Here is a 20,551-nt window from a genome sequence, read left to right on the forward strand (position 1 = left end):
CGCCCAGCTCTGCGCACGTTTATTGGCCGCCGCGCCGCGCCCCGCCCGCCCTTTCCCGGCCCTCCCGGCGGTCGCGGTCGCGGTCAGGGTCCCGGCCCCGGCCCGCCCGGCGCCAGGCCGCGCTCCTCGAAGAGCCGCTGCAGGGCCGCCTCCAGCGGCGGGCTCGTCCCGCGCAGGCCGGCCACCACCTGCGCCGCCCACCGGAAGTACTCCTGCACGCGCTCCGGCGACCACCCTGCGGGGAGAGGCGCGCGCCGCGTCACGTCCGGCCGCGGGGAGGAGGCGCCGCCGCCCCGAGACCCGCCCGGGCCCGCGGCCGCCGTGCGAGCAGGGCCCGGCCAAGGGCCGGCTGTGGCCGCGCCCGGACACCCCCCCCCGCCCCGGGCAGGAGGCGGGCCGTGTCCGGGCGCCTCGGCCGCGGCCCCGCCGGTGCCTCCCCCCCCCCCCCCCCCCCGGTGCCCCCGCCGGCTGGAAGCTGCACCCCGAGCCCCGGCCGGACGCTGCCGAGCGGGGCCGGGCACCCGGCGAGCGCCGGGGTCCCGCTCCCCCGCACCGCACGGGGGGAGGCCCCTCCCCGCCCACCCCGCCCGGAGCGGCCCCCTCTGACGCCGTGACACCCCCCCCGCCGCCGCCGCCCGCAGCCGGGCCAGGCCCGGAGCGACTTCATGGGGACCGGGGGCTCGTCCGTCCCTCGGCGTCGCGCAGGGAGCGGGGACCGGCCCCGCGGTCGCGGGCAGAGCAGCGGCCCCCGCCTGAGCCCCGGGCAGCCCCCGCCGCGCCCGGGGGCGGCTCCTGGGAGCGGAGGGGGCCCCCGCGGCGGTGCCGCTGCCGCTGCCGGTGCCGGGTGCGCGCTCTACCTTCCGGGGCGCGGCGGCTGAGGTCCCGCAGGTTGTGCAGCTTGTCGGCCAGCCTGACCAGCTTGGCCCGGCGGCTGCTGCCCGCGGCGCGCTCGACCTGCAGGCGCTTCCGCTCCATCTTGGGCAGCCTCTTGTCATCCGTCACCTCCTCCACGACGCCCCGCACCTCCTCCCCGAAGCGCTCCGCGATCTCGGCGAAGGTGGCGTCCGTGTCCTCCACTGTGTCGTGCAGGAGGGCGGCCTGGGCGGAGGAGGGGACGGTCGGGGGGCCGGGGCCAGGCCCCTGCCGGAGCGGGGAGCGGGGCGGGGAGGGCAGGCCGGTACCTGCAGCACGACCACGTCCGTCACGCCAGCCTCGTGGGCCAGGATCCTGGCTACGCCTGCCACGCAGAGCGGAGACGTGGGAAGGGGCGCGGGGGCGACGGGCGGGCAGCGGGCGGGGAGGGGTCCCGGGGAGGGGCGGGGGGCCCTGCGGGGTGAAAGCCGTGGGCTGGGGCAGGCGGGAGGGCCCGGGGGCCGGCACCCGCGGGGTGGGCGCTGTCCCCAGGCCGGGCGGGTGGGTGGGGGGCCGGGGGGACAGGGGCCCCTGGGCCGGGCAGGGCGGCGGCTCCCGTGGGCACCGTGCACGGCAGGGCAACAGCGCGGGGGCAGCCCCCGCAGCCGAGCCCGGGGCTGGGGCGGTGCTCCGGGGGCCGTGCCCCGAGTCGGGCGGCAGGGAGCTGCGACGGGAGAGGGGACCTGGCTCCCTCCCGGGGCCGGGGGGAGGGCTCCCGGGGGCGGGCGGCGCTCCGGGGCAGGAGGGGTCCCGGGGGTCCCCCGGGAGCGGGGACGCGGGTGCCGGGGCTCTCCCACGGCGGTACCGATGGGGTGGTTGATGAAGGGGGTGCCCTCGGGGTCCTTCCGCCGCTGCCCCTTGTGCTTCCTGGCCGCGAAGTCGGCCGCCTCCAGCACCATCGCCGCCTCGGAGCCCATGGCCGGCGCGGCGGAAGCAGCGCGGGCGGAGGCGGGTCCCTTCCAGCCGTTTATTGTGCGCCGGGCCCCGGCCCGCCCCGACCCCGCGGCAGCCGGTACGGCAGCCGGTACAGCAGCGTGCCGTCGGGAGCGCGCACCTCGCGGCCGGCGGCCGGAGCCTGTCCCGGTGCCGGTGCCGGTGCCGGTGCGGCGCTCAGCGCCCTCTCGTCCTGCCGCAGGCGGCGGCGCGGCGGGGGGCAGCCCCGGCCCCGCAGCACCCGCCGCACCACGTCGGGGCTGACGCCGAAGCCCTGGGCCAGGCGCTCCGGCGGCCACTCCTCGGGCAGCTCCTGCCGCAGGAACCTGCGGGCACGGGCACGGTCACCGGGGCACGGTCACCGGGGCACGGCCCTTCCCGGCCCCCGCCCGCCCCGCCCGGCCCCGCCGCTCACCGCATCTGCTCCATCGCCTGCCAGGTCAGGGTGCGCTCGGGGGCACCGCGCCCCCCGCCCAGCTCCCGCTGCAGCCGCCGCCGCCGCCGCCGCCGCGCCCTGCGGGGGAGAGACGTGAGCGGCCCGGCCCCGGCCCCCGGCCCCCGGCCCCGGCCCCGGCCCCGCCGCCCCGCACCTCTCGGCCTCCTCCAGCGCCGGGTCCGGCGGGTCCGGGTCCCCGGGCCACGCCGCCGCCGCCCGCCGCGGGGTCCCGGCCAGGAGCGCGGCCGCCCGCAGCCCGCGCCGCAGCAGCGCCGCCATGGCCGGGAACCGGGAACCGGGCGGGGCCGGCGGCGGGGCGGCCCCGGCGGGGGCGGCGCGGGGGGCCCGGAGGGGTCTCGGCCCGGGGGTCCCGAGGGGCCGAGCAGCCCGCGGCCCGGCAGAGGTGAGGCTGCCCGCGGCGGGGCGGCCGTGCCGAGGGGGGGGGCACCGGACCCGCGCGGGGGCCCAGACTCCAGTCAGGGGGTGCAGCAGCCGGCCCCGGGCCTGGCCGGGGCAACGCTCCCCGTCCAGCGGCCGAGGATCTTCGGCGAGCACCCCCGGGGAGGCGAGGCGAGCGTGGGCGTCCCCTCCACCGCCTTACCTGGGCTTTTCACGCTGCGGGCGTGCGAGGCGCCGGCGCGGTGCGAGGCACCCATGTGCTGCACGTGGGCGGCGGAGGCGATGGAGAGCTCCTGGACCGCGGCAGGGCTGGAGACGCCATCGCCTGTGGCCTTGCCCGCGCTGGCTGGGGACCCCGGGTGACAGCTGCTTGCGCGGAAGGACGGCCTGCCAGCTCCCCCTGGAAGAGCCCAGCCAGACGTGGGGCGCGGGCAGACGCCGGCAGCTCTGCGGGTCAGCAGCCCGCTGCTGCCCTCCGGGATGGTGCTCGGCCCTGCGGCGCCCCGGCGGACCCCGCTCTGTGCCCGCTCCTCCCTGCCCCTGCGGCCGCAAACGGGCAGAGCCGATGGTGGGGGAGCCGGGGAGGGCGGGCAGGGCTGGGTGAAGGTGTGGGTGGTGGGAGTGGGTGTAGCTCGGAGGGCAGGGCTGGCAGGAGGGGCCGTGGGCAGCAGGCAGCAGCGTGGCGGGAGCCAGGCCTGGGAAGGGGCTGGGGGCCACGCTGCGTCACCGAGCGTCTCCTCCGTACTTCGCACAGCTAAGGTGCGCCTTTGGCCGCCCCATTCGCTGCGCTTCTGACCCTACTCTCAAGTACTTCTGGGCTTCTCGTGCTCCCCCACCCCAGCACGTCAACCCTTGGTCCTGGAAAACCACCCACTTTCTTCCTTGCCCCTGCAAACAGGACGCTACCAGCCTCGGGCAGAGACTTCCAGCAGTCACCAGTTCCCAGAGTAGAGCGCAGCGTCCCCTCCACAGGGTCCCAGCACCCCAGGGACTCTGAGCTCCATCCAGCCCACCCGCTCCTTCCACCCCAGCAAGCCCAGGAACATCCACAGCTCCCAGCCGTCTGCCCACGGCTCCAGCTCACTGACCTGAGCCTCCACGATGCAGACGCTCAGAGCCAAAGGAAGGTAATCCGTACTCACGGCCTTCAGCCTTGTTTCCAGCACCAGGGAGCTGCTGGCCTCTCACCTGCAGCCCCTCGGGTTCGGTGAGGGGCTGGGGAACCACTGCCATCCCTGCTGCCTGGCCGCGCAGCCAGCCCGCGTCCTGCGCCCGGAGGCCCTGCCGCGTCTTGCGCTGCTCATGGTAAGGGATGCTCTGGCCTCGAACCAAGAGGGTGCCCGCGGTGGCAGGATCGGAGCCCGGGCCGGCTGGCAGCTCAGCATCGGCTCTGGGGTTGCGTACGAACCGCCGTCCCAAAGGCCGGACCAGACCTCCCAGGAGCGGGCGAGGGATGAGCGTCATTAAGCGGTGGGCCTCCTGGCCCCCGAGCGCGTCCCAGAGGAACTGTGGCTGGAAGGAAAGAAAGCAGCCGCAGCTTAGCTCCGGAGGCCTTGGCAGGAGACGGGAAGGAAAAGTCTTCTCTAGCCCTCTACAGGCGCTCGCTAAAGCATCGCCCTGCGCGTTCTCCCCAGGCACTGTCCCAGATTCTGATCATCTAAGGGGTCACGGCAGCTGCCTGCCTGATCTGCCTGCAGCAGTGCCGAGACTCCCGTCCTCTGCCCAGAACACTGGGCTGAGCTGGAGCAGGGTTTGTGGAAAGACATGCCAGAGCGGGCTGGGAAGCCTCCAGCGATGAAGGATCTGACCCACCCCCAGGTAATCCTTCGCTGTTGATAAAATTACCCAGATCTTAGGCGGAGTTTGTGGTTTCAGGTTCTGTTCTGCTTTGTCTGGTAGAGGACAAGGCAGCTACCATCCGTTCTTACAGATCAAATCCCATCTTAGACTTTTGTTAAATTAAATGGACTACTTCCAATTTCTTGTAAGGTACTAGAAGACTCTTTGGCCCTGAATAATTCCTGCAGCTCTGGTGCCCTGAGTTTGCCAGCATCCTTCTGAGGTGCGTCACCCTTCCAGCCAGGAGCAGGAGGCCCTTCTGGAAGCAGATGGTGCCACTGGAGGGCAATGGACCTTGCTCAGGTTTTCATTAATTGCAGGTCCAGAACTAGCCCTTCCCCGACACAGCAGGGGATAGCCACCGTCGGGGCTCCGGAACAGCCCTTGTGGCCGAACGGAGCCCACAGACGACGGACTGCAGGCTTCCTCCGCGTCTGGTTTTAGACCAGCAGCACCGGTAGCCTGGTTTGGGAATCGGCGTGGTAGCCAAGGCTCAGTCTGAGAGAGCCACGCAGATCTCCTTTAACTCTAGGTCCAAACCCGGTTCCCCTGGTGCAATCCTCCGTGAACCTCAGCTTTCTTCAGCTGCGCACCTCGGGACAGTCTGGGACGTGGCAGCAGCATCGCCGAGGGTTTACGCTGTAGCGTGCTCTTGCAGAGCGAGGATGACTCTGAAGGGGGAGCCCCAGAACGAGGGCTGAGCCCTACGGGGTTTTAGGCACATGCAGTAACGGTGTCAGAGCGCGTGTGGTGGACTCATCGCCTTCCCTGGGTGGGGAATGGTGTAACGGAAGGCAAGATGCTTAGGGAGAGGCATTGTTTGCAGTGCAGAATTCACCTAAAGACTTTTTTTGGTGTTTTTTTAGACATCCCTACGCTTCCCATCAGCCCCTCTTTGCTGTGTGCGCTCCTTTACCACGCTCCTAGCACGTTAGTGCTCCTAGCCTACCAAGGAATTAATTTTATTCAGCTAGGAGAATCACACTGCCCTGAAGCAGCAGCTCACGCTAAGCGGCGTGCTGGGGACAGCGGTGTCCAAAAGGCGATATCCTTGTGGTCTGTTCTTTGGAATACCGGGGAGAGGGATCTTCTGGGGAAGGGTGCTCAGGGGCTCTGTGCAGCCGACGGGCACAGCCCCAGCACGCCCGTTTGGAGAGGGACAAAGTCAGTAACTGTATGAAAACCACGGACCCAGACGCTACATTGGATCTCCTTTAACTGAGCCACACCAGGGATGCTCAACGCCCGTGATTCATTCCTCACGATCCTCCCGTGAGGGGCTGTCTCCTCTGCCGGCCTTGCAGGATGGATCTGGGCAATCTTCAGTTACCTGGCCCTTGGAGGTAACGGTGCAGGATCTCTGCGTGTCGGCTGCTCTGTCGGCTGTGGGGAGCAGCTGGGAGAGCTGATCTATGATGCCCAGGCCTCGGATAAGGTTCTCACGCTGCAGAAGAGCATTTACTCTCTTCTTCTCCTCATCTTCCACAATATCCTGGGGTTGCATAGAGTCGTACTGCATGCGCTGTACCTTAGGAAAGAAAGACCTGAGTTACAGCAAAGTTGAAGCTGTAGTAATGTGCAAGAGAGACAAAGCCACAGGCTGCTCCGAGCCCTAAGGAGAATTACAGACTTTGGGGCAGAGCAGGACAAAGATCCCGGTGGGAGCCACACCAGGGAAGGGACAACACTGGTGCTTGCAAGTACCTCCCAGCACAAGCTGTCAGCTCTCCGGACTTCATGAAGAGGAATCAAACCTCATAGTTCTGTTCCCTGGGAGACACCCGCGGCCCAGCACTGTTCCCAGAGCCACGTTATTGCCTTTGAGAGCCCCACGGACAACCACTGGCAAGAGCAAGGTACCTTTCTATCCCACGTCCTGGTGCTTCTATAGGTGAGGCGGGTTGTAGGAGCTGGGGCTTTATTACGGATTTGGGATTTGTCCCCAGCTGACTCTCCATGCAGGTCTTCTTTCCTCTCCGTTTTCTTCTTCCTGGTAACAGCTTCCAAGTTCTCTTTTTTCAGGCGAATTTCCTCCAGTTGCTGCCTGCCATAGAACAGTAGTGTTAGTCACTGGTTCAATAAGAGCCATACTAGCAAAAGGCTATTATGAAGCCTTCAATCTGAGGACATTTTACTGCAGTCAGAAGTTGTGTAGTGAATAGACCGTAACAGAACTGGGCCAGGAGTGCTTTTAAAAGAGCCTCTCCCCGCTGTAAGAAATGCCCTTGGATTAGGCTCTGCCTGCCACGTGCGACACGGTGCCCCCCGGAGTCCAAAAGTCAATGGAATATTGCATTTGCCCCTCCAGGGGACATGCGAAAGGAGTTGCTTTGCTGTGGTGATGTAGCACACGCAGACTCCTGCCCTTCCAGCTCGCACCAGCTTACTTACATCTGTTAAGCAGCAGAGTTGCTCCCAAGAAGGGATCAGAAGCAAGGGCTCTCTGTGCCACCCCTGTGAGGAGGGGGTTTCCGCAGGAGCAGCGTACCTGGCACACTCCTCTCGTGCTTTGGATGACACCGTTTCCTGGAAGAGGGAGCCACTCTGCTTGAAAAATGGCTCATACTTCTCTGTTCCACAGGCCGGATAAATGCGCCGGTAACCGCCCAGGTGCGAGTTCTCGTACTTCTCTGCCTGAGACAGCCAGGCAGCCTGGTTGCTCTCCAACTCCTCACGTCTGCGAACCGGGAGAAAGCAGAGGCCGGGCTCCAGAGCTGTACAGAGCTGCGGCAGGAGGCTCCAGGTGCTGTACTGGCTGAGGGACAAGGGCCTAGCTAGCACCTTCCCCCACCTTTCCCCATTTGGGAGCCTGTTTCACATGGGTGCGCTGCAGAGAACCAGCACAAGCCACAGTTCTTCACCCTCTACCTGTAGAGCGCCTGTAGAGTTTCCAGATCTCTCCCCTGCTGCCCAGGCTCACACCCTGCCCCTCAGCCTTTTCACCCAGCTAACCCAGTTACAAGTTCAGTTCAGTTAAAATGTGCCTGTTCAAGGCATATCTACCACCTGCATGCTGCTGGGAGCCTTCCTCGCTAGCGGGGAGCTCAGAGCAGCCGAGGCTGCGGGGTCAGGCAGAGTACAGAGCTAACACGCTCAGCGTCTCCAGCCCGGAGTTATCTCAGGTCTCCTAATTGAGATGGGAGCTGGAGGGAGTTCCTGCCTCGCCCTGCCTGGCAGGAAAAGCCCGGGCAGCAGGCTCACCTAACGTGGCCTCATGAAAGGACAACGCAGACAGAGAAGGGGGAAAAACCCTCAGCCCTGGGAAAGGAACCCTGCTCTGGGGAAGGGCCCCGTGTCCCCGGGTGCTCTTGGTCCCTGAAGCAGTCCTGCAGTCTGTCCTGCGAGCGTCACAGTGCGCCCAGGGATGCTGGCACTGCCCGTGGGCACTGAAGGACGTGACAAGCAGGCGCAGCTCGATGGGGATGACTCTGTACAGGGCCCAGAGCACCAGGCGTCTCAGACCTCCCAGCACCCAGAGGTGAGCCCCGGCTCTTCCTTGCAGGATGCAGGTGGCTTGGGAGATCTCTTCTCAGAGGCTATATAGTGCCACGGTCTCTGGGAGCTTTAATTTGGAGACAGCCGGCCTTGGTTCTGTCCTGCTCTGCCGCGCCCCACCTTTTCTCACTGGGGACCTGCAGCACTATGGGGAAGAGCAATACCTGGATGCGCGGGGAGTCTGATGGGCCTGGAGGAGCCGTTCCCTTGCCCGCTGCTTGTCTTCCTCCAGCACCTTCCTTTTGTCACAGGCGTGCACGTTTATCAGGTTGATGGTGTCACAGAGAAGAGCATCCTTCACCTCACGGTCTAGGGGAGAGTCCGTGGTGAAGCTGGGAGAGTGATTCACCTGCCAAAACAAGCAGCTAATCTAACCTGGCAACTCCCAGCCCCCAGAACGCGCTGCCAGCAGCCAGCTCGCTGGCCCCAGTCTGCCCCACCGCACGCTTCCATGGATGTTCTTCCCTGGAACAGCGACAGAAAGCAGGAGGCTGCACGCAGCGGCTGGTTCTGTCCTGCTGCAGCGCAACGCCCACCCGCGCCGCAGGTCATTCAGATCCCACACCCGCAGGACTACAGGTGCGGGGCAGCCATCATAAGTTCAGGATGCTGTTACAGGTCAAGGAGTCCTAAGGGTCAGGAAACTCCCTGCTGTTAGAGAGGTGTACGGGGAACAGGCTCTTAGATCCTGCTTAGCCTACAGCAGGTTGCTTGGCTACTTGTCTTCGTGGCCTGTTTAATTCTGTGAATGAGGTGGCCCTTTTTCACCAAACGAGTTCTGTTCATCCCACCGCCCCTTCTTCTGGAGCCTCCCCCAGACAAGCCAGCTCTCGGCCATCTGCTGCTTCCAGAGTTGCTTCAGCACAGCAGGAGACTCCTTCCTCACCTCTAGCAGCCACGGCTTCAACCTTCTGTCTAGCAAAATATCAAACCCCAGTATCTCAAAGCAGGCACAGCCAGTAGTGTGGTTCGGAAAGCAGCTTTGGTAATTGTGCTTCACAACAGGGTGAGCTGAAATAAGAGTCTTTATAATAATGTCTTCAATATCTTCCCAGAGTTTTGTTGTGTTGTAGCTGTTATCCGTCATCCAGGCATTCAGGGTGGACAGTTTCCTGTGTGGAAGACAGGAGATGATAAGAGCTGACCTGTGATACCATGTTTGCCCCAAGAAAGATGGAAGTAGACCAGTGTCCCAAATGCAGCTTTCCTGCAGGACGTGCACAGGGCATTGCGGTACCCGGACAAGACAATACCTCTTACTGCCCATCGCGTCATCCTGGACGAAGTTTTCATTACGTTTGTTGATAGCATAATTGGTCAAATGCATGCAGGTATCATCCTGAGAGAGGAACCGCAAGAGACTTTCACTTACTCTTAACCACAGAGCGTAAATAGAAACAGCCCCATTAGCACTAAGCTAGCCACCGACTTCGCCCACTTCTGTCTCTTTGTGGCGGTGACTTGCAGCAAGGAGTTAATCACGCTGGTGATTCCCTCTCTAGCCAGAAGTGAGAGCTAACAGAGCTCTGCCCTCTCCGCACCTCTGTCCTTATCTCTGGGGGAGAGCGCAGGAGTGGGCTCCACAACTGCCATTCCAGCCGTGGCCTCACCGATAAACAAGGGACTCCTCAGGACAGAAGCTGCAGCAAATTTCTGCAGATTCTTCCTCTTCCTTTGTTCACCCAGAGCAGGAGACCTCTCCAAGACATGCACGTATCAGAGTGGGGGAGGGCATATGCATATGCAGCGCTGGGACAAGCGGGCAGATAGCCAGAAGCCCAGGGTATCCCAGGGCAGCCCGTGACCGTAGCACAGCAATCCAACACTACAGGCCGTCTTCTGTTGGGATTTTACAGGTTACAGACCCCTGCTTGGAGGTGGGCACGGCCATACTCTGCACCTCGCTTTCCCAGTTCCCCTCCTTGTCTCTCCTAGGCTGTTCCAGTACCACCAGATAATCCTCAGGTCCCTCTTTTCCGCCTGAAGCACAGGCAGACAAGGAATGGTGCGGACTTGACGATGCTCGTAAAGGCAAGACGCAGTAGGAGTGTTACCCAGAAACCCCGTGGGGTCTCCATCCTTGCAGGTTTTCAACACCTGACTGGGTGAGACCCCAAGAAACCGGATCTGAATTTATTCTTGACCCAGTTTTGAGCAGAAGGTTGGACTCGAGACCTTCCAAGGTTCCTTCCAAGCAAAACAATTCCCTGATTATGTGATAATGCCAGTAAACAGCCCAAACATGGGGCCTGGGAGTAGATCTACTTCAGACAGTCTTCAAATACCTCCTTTGAGGAGGAGGAGGTACAGAGGGAGGGGAGAACAGGAAAGAAGAAAGCTGGGTCCCATGAAACCCACCAGTCCCTGTCTTTTCAAGGTCTGGAATGCCCCTAGGACAAATTAGGGACTAGCACCTACAGATACTATGCAAGTTTTTTGGAAACTTCCCTTTTTTACCAGGTTTCTGCTGCTGGGATCGATGTACCTCATGGTGGCAAACCGGGCCAGACCCTCCTTGTAGACAAAAATCCTCAGTGGGTCACAAGATGTGACCAGCACATAGATACGCATGTCAAATTTAAAGCCATCAATAAGGAAAGGCTGTGAGAAAAAAGGCAGGAGCAAGCATGAGATAAAGAAACATTGCTAGGCATGCTGCTGACTCCTTGAGGTTGGCTGCTCTATCTGCACTGCTTGTGCCGCTCCTCAGCAGCTCAGCGGCGAGGAGGAAGGCAAGCTTTTGCCGTGCCTCTGCTGCGCCGCAGCCACCCCGGTGCCCCTGGCAGATGCAGGAAGGCGTAGGGCAAAGGACTCAAGGAGGATGCAGGATGCTGGGAGAGCGAGGAGCTTGCAATCCTCCACCTGTATTTCAAGATCGCTCCCATTACCTTTGAGATATACTGCTGACAAATCATATGCTCTCCGTGCTTGATCTCCTCTGGATTACGTGTTATGAAGATACCTCTCCCTTGGCAGCCGCTGTCTGGCTTGCAGATGAATGTTCTGTTTTTCCTCGCGCGTCTGTAGGCCTGGAAATCTCCATAGCTGTGCAAGGAAGGGGTGACTGTTACAAGGTGCAAAAAAACAGTCTCTGAACTCTCTCATAACAGTTAGGTACTCAAACTGTGGTGCTGCGGGCCAGTACAGACCAAACTTCTGCAGCAGAGGAATAGTACACCTATTCCTGATCGACGTGGGTTACAAATTGGTCCCTGTGTGACCTGAGAAAGCTCTCCTGGTTCCACCCTCCGCTTGCACACATCTCCGCCTCTGCCGGGAGGTTCGTAGGAAGTGGTCACCACTGTGCATACAGGAGCCGGTAAGATTTTGGCTCTGCTGCCGCAGAGAGAGCAGGAGAAAATAAACAAGCCCTGGCTACAGAGGAGGAGGAGGAGGTCACAAGTCTTCACATGCCCTTTTACGCCAGCTCATCAGCAAGCAGGCAGGAGGCCACGGCCAGAGCGTTCTAAGCAGGGCACGGAGGCTCGCGAGCTGAGCGCGCCTCTCACGTTACATGGCTGATCTTCAAGAGCAGCTCCAGTCGGAGTACGCTGCTTTGAAGAGTCAAGCCCACATGCCAGTTAGGTATTTTGCTGTAGATGGAGAAGCACCGTCTCTCTAGCGGGCACCACATTTAGGGAAAGAGAGGGGCAAACAGAACAAATCCCCAAAACCAGTGCCGAGAGCAATGTGAGTCCAGGAAATGCAGCCTGGAAGGAAAGACGAGAGAACTAGGTCCGTCTTCTCCAGAAATGGGAAGACTGAGAGGACACGTGGCAATAGCCTTCCTGGACGTGACACACTATTAGCAAAACGCAGCAAACCACCGCTCTCCAAGGCCAGCGCAAACAGGAGAAGTACTAAGTGCTGATATTTCAGAAAAGACGCTTTAGGTCAGGTACTAAGAAAATCATTCTAACCATGAGGAGTGTTCAGCTACAGAACAGGTGACGGGAGCCCTACTTCGAGGTCTTCAGGAAATGGTAAGAATAAAATCTGTCTAAGAATGGCGGTCTTGTCTCCTTACAACCACCCAAACTCCAAGTGCTCTTTGGTCTCTTTCAGCTACGTTTCTGTCATCGCTTGCCTGTATGGGATCAGAGAAGCCAGGCCGCCTGCCCCAAAGCTTGAGTAATTCGGTGATGGTTTACATCTAACTGTATACGTATTAGTGTAGCAGCCTGCACTCTCCCACTATCCTCCACCACCAGCGTGCTCTCCTGCAGCAGATGGCAGAGGTGCAGGGGGCTGTGAAGACAGCCATCGCAGCCGGTGGGGTGGAACCGCCTCATGCCCTGGTCCCGTGCCCTTCCCGGGCGAGCGGTGGGCACCCACCCAGCCGGTGCGGGAAGGGAGCCTGCCACGCCGCTCTGCAGTTGCCTCTCCTGTTCACCCTGAGCTGCAGAGAGACCTTCCACTGAAACACAGATTTACACTTCCCACTCGCCCACTGCCCTTTGGCTTTCTGGGTGGGTCCCCCTCCCCAGATGTAGCCCTTCGGCACGCAGTCTGCCCAGCAGCAAGGCGCACATCGCAGAGGACGCCATTCCACGGGCTAATTCGGTCTATTATTCAGGAATTAAAGACGTGTGAAACTAGAAACGGGTCTCAACACCCCGTTCAGTTCCAGGGAAGGTCACAAAGGCCCAGACCAAGACATGAGAGCTCAGAGAGGCCCCCCCATCCCAGCCCTGGCTGTCAAGCATAGAGGCTCCCACTTCCTGATTTCACACCCCTGTTCTCAGCTGCATTAATGCGTATCACTCACTCAGCTGGCAGGCACCAAGTGCGGGGAAATATATTGTACTCCTTGGGGAAGAGCCTGAGCATGCGGTTAAGGTTGCGAGCCAACAAGTCCTTACGGCAGATCTCTATCATGCCTGGAAAATGGTTGATTTTCTGAAAGAGGTGCAGAGGAAAAACAGAGTCAGCAGAGGAACAGCGGGGATCCTCCTCGAGACCTGAGGAAAGCCCGCGTGCAGAGAAACCGGCACGCAGAACAGGAAGCTGGGCCTGCGGTCGCCTTGAACGTCTGCTGAGGGACAAGATTACACTACAACTGCTTTATCTGAACTTCAGCAGTGTGATTTATCTGCTTGTTCCATCTCAGCCCTGAAGCTCTCCCTCCCTAGCAAATCACAGCTTCAGGAAGGGAGCCGTTTGTCATCGAGAGCCATTTATTTCATGCTACATTGAAGGGGTTGGCGGCTTTCCAATTCACACTACTAACTGCCAAAGTGTTGCTGATGGCACCGTCCCAGAGACACAACAGAAGTAAAGGCTTGTGAACCTGCGCCCTCTGGAACCGATGCCGCGAAGGGGGCACGGGTGCTAGTTTGGACACTTCTGTTTCATTCTGCAACACGTTGCTCCATTAACAGCCCCCGTCTCAGCCTCGCCCCCGAGCTCTTCCTGCTGGGCAGCCTTTACATGGGGGTATTTACCTGAAACCGCTTCATTTCCATGACGCGCTCCAGAGAGACCGAGTAGTCCGTCCAATACACTGTCCACTCCTCATTTTCTCCCGCTTCTTTCATCCCGCAACACCGTGCTGCCCGCCGCACTGTACCAAAGCAAGCAGATGACAAGGGCCAGGCAGAGGATGTAAGTTCCAGGGACTGTTAAATCCCCAGAGTAACCAGGGACGGAGTGTGGGACAAACCTCTCCAGGCTGCAGTTCCACTCTCAGAGCTGCAAGGTATTGGCAGGACCCTTCAGGAGGCGTCAGAAACACACGCTTTACCCGGCTAAACTCAGCCCAGCCCCTGGCTACAGGTGTACTGGGAGCTACCAGCCCCGTAAGTCCACGTGCCTTGGGGTGCCAGGGCACCTCCAGAACTACAGCAGGCTTGAATCCGCTGTGGGTCTGACACCACACGGGCAGATACAAGTCTTCTGAAGGTATGAGTTTCCTCTTTGAAATCAAAAGCTATTTGGCAGCAGAACGCACCAGCTCTGGCGCAGAAGGTCGCTGCTGGGATGGTTCATGTTAGTGCTGGTTCTGGATGTGGCCTCTCACAGGGTTGGGGAGGCGATGAAGGTCAACGCACGCCAGGAACCGTTGCGAAACGGTTCTGGTTCCTGCGGTGCCCGGGCTGCGACACCACCTCCTGCTGCGGGTCCCCGTCCACCTCCCGTCACCAAACTGCCCGAGCGCGGCCCTAGGCAAAACACGCAGCGCCTGTCCCTCTGCGTAAAAACTGTTCTCACGCAGCTGACCAGGATGCGACCTGAGACAACGCAAATGCGGTTGCACTGCTAGAATAGTCGTTAGCAAATTGGCTAATGACATCCATCAAAAGCTGGGGGTCTGTTCTTTTACGACTTAGCTTGTGGGAGCAAAGAAGGGCAAGACAGGAGAAGGAACCAGCTCCCTGGAGCACGTCACTGGAGATGGACGGCAGCGGGAGAGGTTCTGGGTACCGACCCTGCCCGTTCCATCACCGGCTTTATGTTAAACAGTTGAGAGCGCTCACCTCATTTCCTCAAGCACAAGCACCAGTCTTGCATCGTAACTGCCCCTGCCTAGGCCCTTCTCACTGGTTTTGGCGGATGTACGGCAAATGCAGGGGGGGCGGGGGGGGGGCGAGGGCCTGCACTGCTGTGCCCATTTTGTGGTGCACATTTTGTGTCTCTCATTTTGTGTTGCACCTCTTGTGTCTCTTGCACCTCAGCTCGAAGTGTGAAAAACTCTGTACTTTTCACAGGGGCCCAAGTCGCTTGCGACCAATAAATACATAAACCAAAAGCGACTGCGCGGGGGAAATTCGGTACCAGCGCTCCTCCCTGGCTGAGCGGGCACCCCAAGAGCTTGCCGTCGGTGGGCTGATCCAAAGGGCCACCCCGAAGCATGTCGGACTTACCGCTCTCGTACTTGCAGCTGGTCAGATTGATGGAGGGAACACTGGAATTGAAAGAGACAACAGAACAGCCGCTCAGCGAGGAACCGGGGCCCCGTCCCGGGCACGGGCGGGCGGCAGGGAGACACCGCGCTCCTGCCCGCACGCCCAGGACTCGCGCTCCACGGAGCGAACGGGCAGATCTGATCTGGAGCCGACGCGGGCTCAGCAAGCCGTGAGGCAACGTGGCAGGGGGGTCCGGAGCACACGGGTCCCTCCTTGGACGCGTCACGTTGGGATTACTGGGACAACGTAGGGCAAAGAGCATTTATTTTCCGACTCAGGAAGTCCCTGGAAAGCCTCTCCGGGGCTGAGGACCCGAGGGGCCCGGCCGAGCATCGCCCCTCGGTGATGTGCGGGGCTGGGCCCTCGCTCCCGCAGCCCCGGGCTCTGCCGCCGTGCCCCGGGAACGAGCAGGAGCCAGGCGGTGTGTACGGCCGGGGGCGTTTATGGGGCAGGCGCCGCCCGCCGCTAACTACAGGCGGACGGACAGGCGGACGGACCCCCCGGCGGGACACGGGCACAACGCCCCGGGAGCGCGCGGGCACGGCCGGGCCCTGCCGGGCGGCGGCGGCCTCCTCCCGCCCCGCACTCGCCTGCGCTTCCTCCGCCTCCTCCGCGGCTCGGGGCCGGGGGGGCCGCCGGGGGCAGGGGACCGGCCCGGGGGCGCCGCGGCGGCCTCCTCCCCGCCCGGGGGGGGTCCTGGGCCCGGCGCCCCCCCCCCGCCGCCGCCCGCCTCCATCGCGCCGCTGCCGGGGGCCGCCCCGTTCCCATGGCGACGGGCCGCACCCGCCGGGCGGGGCGGGGCCACGCCCCCCCCCCCGGCCATCGAGACCCCGGCGCCGCCAGCCAGAGCGGCCCCAGGCGGTCACGTGGCCGGAGGCCTCGCACCCCTCCGGCGGGCCCGCCGCCGCGCAGCGCCCCCTGGCGGACGGCGCCGGTCGCGGCGCGGAGGCAGGCACGCCGGGCCCGGCGCGGGGGAACGGCCCGGCCCCGGCCCCGGCCCCGGTCCCGGTCAGGCCGCCAGGAGCTGCGCCAGGTCCTCGCCGAGGCGCAGCAGCTCCGGCTCCGGCAGGAGGTGCTCACGGATGGCGCGCAGGGCCTCGGCCTCGGTGATCTCCCGGAAGAGCGGCGCCGCCGGCAGCGGCAGGTACCCGGCCAGCTCGCAGAGCGCCACGTTGAAGGCCGCGCTTGCCTTGGCGCCGAACGTGGGCCTGCGCGCCCACAGCAGCACCCGCAGCCCCCGCCCGCCGCCGGCCCCGGCCCCGGCCCCCCCGGGCGGGTCGCCCCGCGTGGCGAAGACGTTGTAGGCCAGGCCGGCGTCGGCCAGGTGCTCCGCCGCCCGGCAGACGTCCCGGGCCAGCGCCTCCAGGCCGGCGGGGCCGGCGGCGTAGAAGAGGAAGGCGGGCGCCGGGACGCCCGGCAGGAAGCTGAGGCCGCCGGGCGGGCGGAGGGGCCGGGCGGGCGCCGACTCCACCAGCAGCGGGCGGCCCAGGTAGAAGGCGTGCAGGTGGAGGTGGTTGACGGAGGCGCAGCCCCCCAGGCCGTTGAAGCCCACGCGGAAGCCCGGGTGGGCGCTGAGCAGCGCCGCCTCCAGCCCGCCGCGCAGCAGCGGGGCGGTGAGCGCCTGCGGCAGCCCCCGCGCCGGCTCCGGCAGCAGCAGGACGTGGCCGCGCTCCAGCGGGCTGGCGTTGATGGCCACCAGGAGCGGGTCGGGGGGCGCGGGGCCGCCGCCGCCGCCCGCCCTGCGCAGGCGGAGCAGCACCTCGCCGGGGCGGAGCCGGGTGAAGTTGAAGGCCCGGGGGTCGAAGGGCTGCCGGAGGCTGCGGACGGCCTGCGGCGGGCGGCGCTCGGTGCCGCGCTGGACGTTGAGCTGGGCCACCAGGCGCATGGGGCCGGGCAGGACGCGGGTGGGCAGCGGCCCCAGCCGGTACCGGAACAAGCCCCGCTCCATCCTGTCGCTCCAGCCCGCCAGCAGCGCCCGGTCGAAGCGGGAGGGCGCGGAGCCCGGCTCGCCCCCCCAGCCGGCTCCCTGCAGGACGAAGTCCTCCTCCCCGTAGACGAAGTCCTCGGGGCTGGGCTCGCCCGGCCCCTCGCCCGCCGCCGCCGCCGCCGCCATCCCGCCGGGGCGCTCCCCGGCCCCGCTGCCCGCCGGGCGCGTGCCGAGGGCGGGGCGGGCTGCTGGCGCGGTGGGCGGGGCGGGCCCGCCCCGGGGCGGGGCGTTGCCATGGGAGCGGCAGAGTGACGTGCGAGGCGGAAGCGGCGCGGGCCGCCATGGGGGGCTCGGCCAGCCTGCTGCCGCGGGAAGCGCTGGGCGAGTACCAGGTGCGGGGGGACCGGGACGGGACCGGGACCGGGAGCGGGACGGGAGCGGGGGAGTCCCGCGGGTGGTGGTGGGGGGGACGGGCGGTGCCCCGAGGCCAAGGGCCCCCGCAGCTGGGGTGCCCCGGCCGCTGGGGGCCCCGGCGCCGACCTGCGCTCTCCCCGCAGGAGCTGACGTTCCTGAGCAAGCAGGAGATCCTGCTGTAAGTACCGGCGGGGAGCGGGGAGCGGGGGCACCGGGCCCTGCCGGGATGGGGGTGCCGGCCCCGGGCCCCGCGCACCTCTGGGGCCGGCCCGCTCCCCGCGAGGGGTTTGCCCCCGCCCTGGGGCCTGGAGGCCCCGGCCCCGCTGCGGGGCTTCCCTTCTGCTGGGGAGCCGCTCGACGCCGAGTAGGAGACGGGAGGTGCCGATCCAGGCCGGGCCTTCGCCAGCCGGCGGGGCTTCGGGGTGCGAAGGTCTGCGGGTGCTGCCGGTGGCAGGGGCGCGGGCCGGTGACGCCCTGCGGAGCGGGGTGCTGGCCCGGAGGCGGCTCTTTCCCCCTCTGGAGTCCCAGCCGGCCGGCGGGGCAGCAGCGGGGCCGGCTCCTCTCCCCTCGCTGCGGGACCACCCGGGCCGGCACGCTCCCGCCCCGGGCCGCAGCTGGCGGGGAGCTGTGGGAAACGGGCCGTCCGCCTCCGTGCAGCGCTGGGAAGAGCTGCCTGCGCTGCCCGTGCCCAGAGGGCCGCCTCCCGCGCCGCTCACGCCACAGAGCGTCTCTTGTTCTTGCCTCTTCAAGTGCCTACAAGAGGTTCAGCGAACTGCTGCCAAAGGAGGAGAGGGAGAACGCCTGCTCCGCGCGGGTTCCCAAGAGCCGGATCCTGACGCTGCCTGAGCTGCGGGTACGGTGCCTGGCAGGCAGCAGGGCTCGCCGCTGCTCCCTGGGTCTGGGCGTGTTTGGGCAGGGCCCTGTTTACCCGCTGCGGCCCTGACAGTGCCGGTGCTCTGCCCTCGGCGGGCTGCTCCGGCAGTCACCTGGGGAAGCTGTTCACTTACTGCGTCAGCTGCGCCAACAAACAGCTTCCTCGTCCCCGCCGTGCCACAGAGGATCCCGGAGAGCCCTGCTGCGCAGGGCTGCTGTCCCGGGGAGGCACAGGACAGGCACGGTCGCACCACGTGCGACGGACTGGCAGCAGAGCGGGGTACCCGCTCGTGTGTGGGGTTGGCACCAGCCTGCGGCCAGTGTCTGCCGCGAGGGAGCCGGCCCAGCGCAGCCCAGTGCTGCCCTGACCGGTCCTGTCTTGGCAGGCAAACCCCTTCCAGCACCGGATCTGCCGGGTGTTCTCCACCTCGGACGATGGGGACGACAGCATGTCCTTTGAAGACTTCCTCGATATGCTGAGCGTCTTCAGCGACTCCGCTACCTCAGACATCAAATCCCACTACGCCTTCCGCATCTTTGGTAAGGCTGGGGGCGGATGCCGTGTCCTGGGGTCCCCGCACCTCAGGGTGGGGCAGGGGCGAATCCGTGTCCAGGAGGGCTGGCAGTGCCCTCAGAGCACCCACGGGGATAGTGGCTTTAGGAACTCCCCGTGGGAACTGCTGGTTTGGCACGATAACGTGCACAGAGAGGTGCCGCGTGGAGCCTGCCATGTCCTCGGGCTGCTAGGCTTGCCAAGCGCGGGTGCTCGTGACTCGGGTTGCTGCAGCCCTGCCGAAACGTAACTTTCCTCTCCCCAAAGACTTTGATGACGATGGGACTCTGGACAGAAAGGACCTGGAGAAACTGGTGAACTGTCTGACGGGGCAAGGCGAGGAGTCCCGGTTGAGCAACGCGGAGATGGAGCAGCTCATCCAAAACGTGAGGACCGTCAGGCTGGGCACGGGCCGCTGCACGGTCCCAGCCACGCAGAGCTCACCGCTCGCCTTCCCTCCCCTCTAGATCCTGGAGGAGTCTGACATCGACAAGGATGGCACCATCAACCTCTCCGAGTTCCAGCACATCGTCTCCCGCTCCCCGGACTTCGCCAGGTACGGTGGTCTCCAGGGGCACAGCTTGTCCCGGGGGGCGTGTCTGGGGGGTTCGCCCACCCCGACGGCTGCGCTGGCATTGGGGCAGAGCTCTCGGTGGCAGGAAGGCAAGGCTACCCTGTACGAGGTCTCCCGTAACAGCAGAGGGAACTGCATCCCCTGCTAGCTCTGCAGAGAGCCTCTCCCGCACAGGGTAGCACTGGGTTTGCATGTGACCCAGCGAGGAGGCGCAGAACCTGTCGTGTCTCTTGCAGCTCCTTCAAGATTGTCCTGTGAGAGCCCCGTGGCTCTCCAGCAGAACTGCTCCTCCGGCTGTTGCAGCTCTTCGTGGTCTCAGACGTTTCCTCTTTTACTGAGCAGAGGGGCAGAGGCTCCCGCTCCCCAGCAGCCCGGCGGGGCCGCACGGTGCCTTAGGCAGGACGCCCTCCTGCTCTCCTTTCACGCCCTGCAGGCGAGATGGCAGGCGGCTGCAGCCTGCAGAGGTGGGGCCCTGGGAAGCTGCCTTGCCTGCAGCCGCTCTGCTCTCCCAGGATCGGATTTTAATTCCTTATGCAAACCAAGGGCAGCTCTGTGGGTGGGGGGAGGCACACAGAGGTGCTCCTGGCTGGCGGCCACACTGCACCGAGCACAGCCCCTCTCTGCCCCCAGTACCAATTCGTGCCTTCCGCTGGCAGGCAGGGAGCTGCCTCCCCCCGCCAAGCCCTGCCCGGCTCTCCCGTCTGCCCAGGGGCCTCCCTGCTGCAACGTGGATCCGTTTCTGTAAGCAATAACCCAAACGTGGATCCGTTTCTGTAAGCAATAACCCAAACGTGGATCCGTTTCTGTAAGCAATAACCCAAACGTGGATCCGTTTCTGTAAGCAATAACCCAAACGTGGATCCGTTTCTGTAAGCAATAACCCAAACGTGGATCCGTTTCTCTAAGCAATAACCCAAACGTGGATCCACTTCTCTAAGCAATAACCCAAGTGGCACTCTCGATGTGCCATCCCGGCAGCAGAGCTCTCCCGCCACGGCTGCACAGGACACAGAACTCCTTCCTCACCCGACCAGCGAGGCACAGCCGGGCTCGCCCCGTGCTGCCTCGGCACTGACCGCGCTCGGGGCCTGCTCTCCTTTTCCTTTTCTTTTCCTCTGCCCCCTCCTCTGGCTCCAGCTCAGCAGCTGCTCTGCCCGCCCTGGCCTCTTCCTCCCTCTGCTCCTGCGAGGACACAAATAAAGGGCTCTGGTTTCACCCTCCGCTCTGTGCTGCCTTTGTCTGGCCGTGGGGACGGCGGAGGGGGCTGCTCCGGCAGCGCTGCGGGACCGGT

The 20,551-nt window shown here is 64.2% G+C and overlaps 4 protein-coding genes across 4 annotated transcripts; 1 reads left to right on the top strand and 3 right to left on the bottom strand.

The window, feature by feature from the left end:
- On the bottom strand, window positions 1–1,851 carry HDDC3 (HD domain containing 3). Its single transcript, XM_072869163.1, has 4 exons — window positions 1,718–1,851; window positions 1,182–1,237; window positions 858–1,098; window positions 1–235 (listed from the first exon to the last, which is right to left on the bottom strand). The coding sequence occupies exons 1-4, from the start codon at window positions 1,827–1,829 to the stop codon at window positions 84–86; spliced, it is 561 nt and encodes a 186-aa protein (XP_072725264.1). The 5' UTR covers window positions 1,830–1,851; the 3' UTR covers window positions 1–83.
- Window positions 1,852–1,865: 14 nt separating this feature from the next.
- LOC140655526 (tubulin polyglutamylase TTLL13-like) lies at window positions 1,866–13,577 on the bottom strand. The gene is made up of 15 exons (XM_072870201.1): window positions 13,459–13,577; window positions 12,783–12,913; window positions 10,903–11,059; window positions 10,472–10,615; window positions 9,268–9,353; window positions 8,901–9,126; window positions 8,179–8,363; window positions 7,008–7,196; window positions 6,376–6,563; window positions 5,850–6,043; window positions 3,769–4,192; window positions 2,883–3,080; window positions 2,436–2,577; window positions 2,261–2,359; window positions 1,866–2,171 (listed from the first exon to the last, which is right to left on the bottom strand). The coding sequence occupies exons 1-15, from the start codon at window positions 13,549–13,551 to the stop codon at window positions 1,880–1,882; spliced, it is 2,748 nt and encodes a 915-aa protein (XP_072726302.1). The 5' UTR covers window positions 13,552–13,577; the 3' UTR covers window positions 1,866–1,879.
- Window positions 13,578–15,740: 2,163 nt separating this feature from the next.
- On the bottom strand, window positions 15,741–17,106 carry GDPGP1 (GDP-D-glucose phosphorylase 1). Its single transcript, XM_072869160.1, has one exon. The coding sequence runs from the start codon at window positions 17,030–17,032 to the stop codon at window positions 15,929–15,931; it is 1,104 nt and encodes a 367-aa protein (XP_072725261.1). The 5' UTR covers window positions 17,033–17,106; the 3' UTR covers window positions 15,741–15,928.
- CIB1 (calcium and integrin binding 1) lies at window positions 17,029–20,475 on the top strand. Its single transcript, XM_072869164.1, has 7 exons — window positions 17,029–17,238; window positions 17,404–17,438; window positions 18,011–18,113; window positions 18,520–18,673; window positions 18,954–19,072; window positions 19,154–19,242; window positions 19,497–20,475. The coding sequence occupies exons 1-7, from the start codon at window positions 17,188–17,190 to the stop codon at window positions 19,516–19,518; spliced, it is 573 nt and encodes a 190-aa protein (XP_072725265.1). The 5' UTR covers window positions 17,029–17,187; the 3' UTR covers window positions 19,519–20,475.
- The last annotated feature ends 76 nt before the right edge of the window (window positions 20,476–20,551 follow it).

The sequence above is a fragment of the Ciconia boyciana genome, chromosome 8 (genome assembly GCF_034638445.1).
Source record: "Ciconia boyciana chromosome 8, ASM3463844v1, whole genome shotgun sequence".
In the NCBI taxonomy this organism is placed as follows: Eukaryota; Metazoa; Chordata; class Aves; order Ciconiiformes; family Ciconiidae; genus Ciconia; species Ciconia boyciana.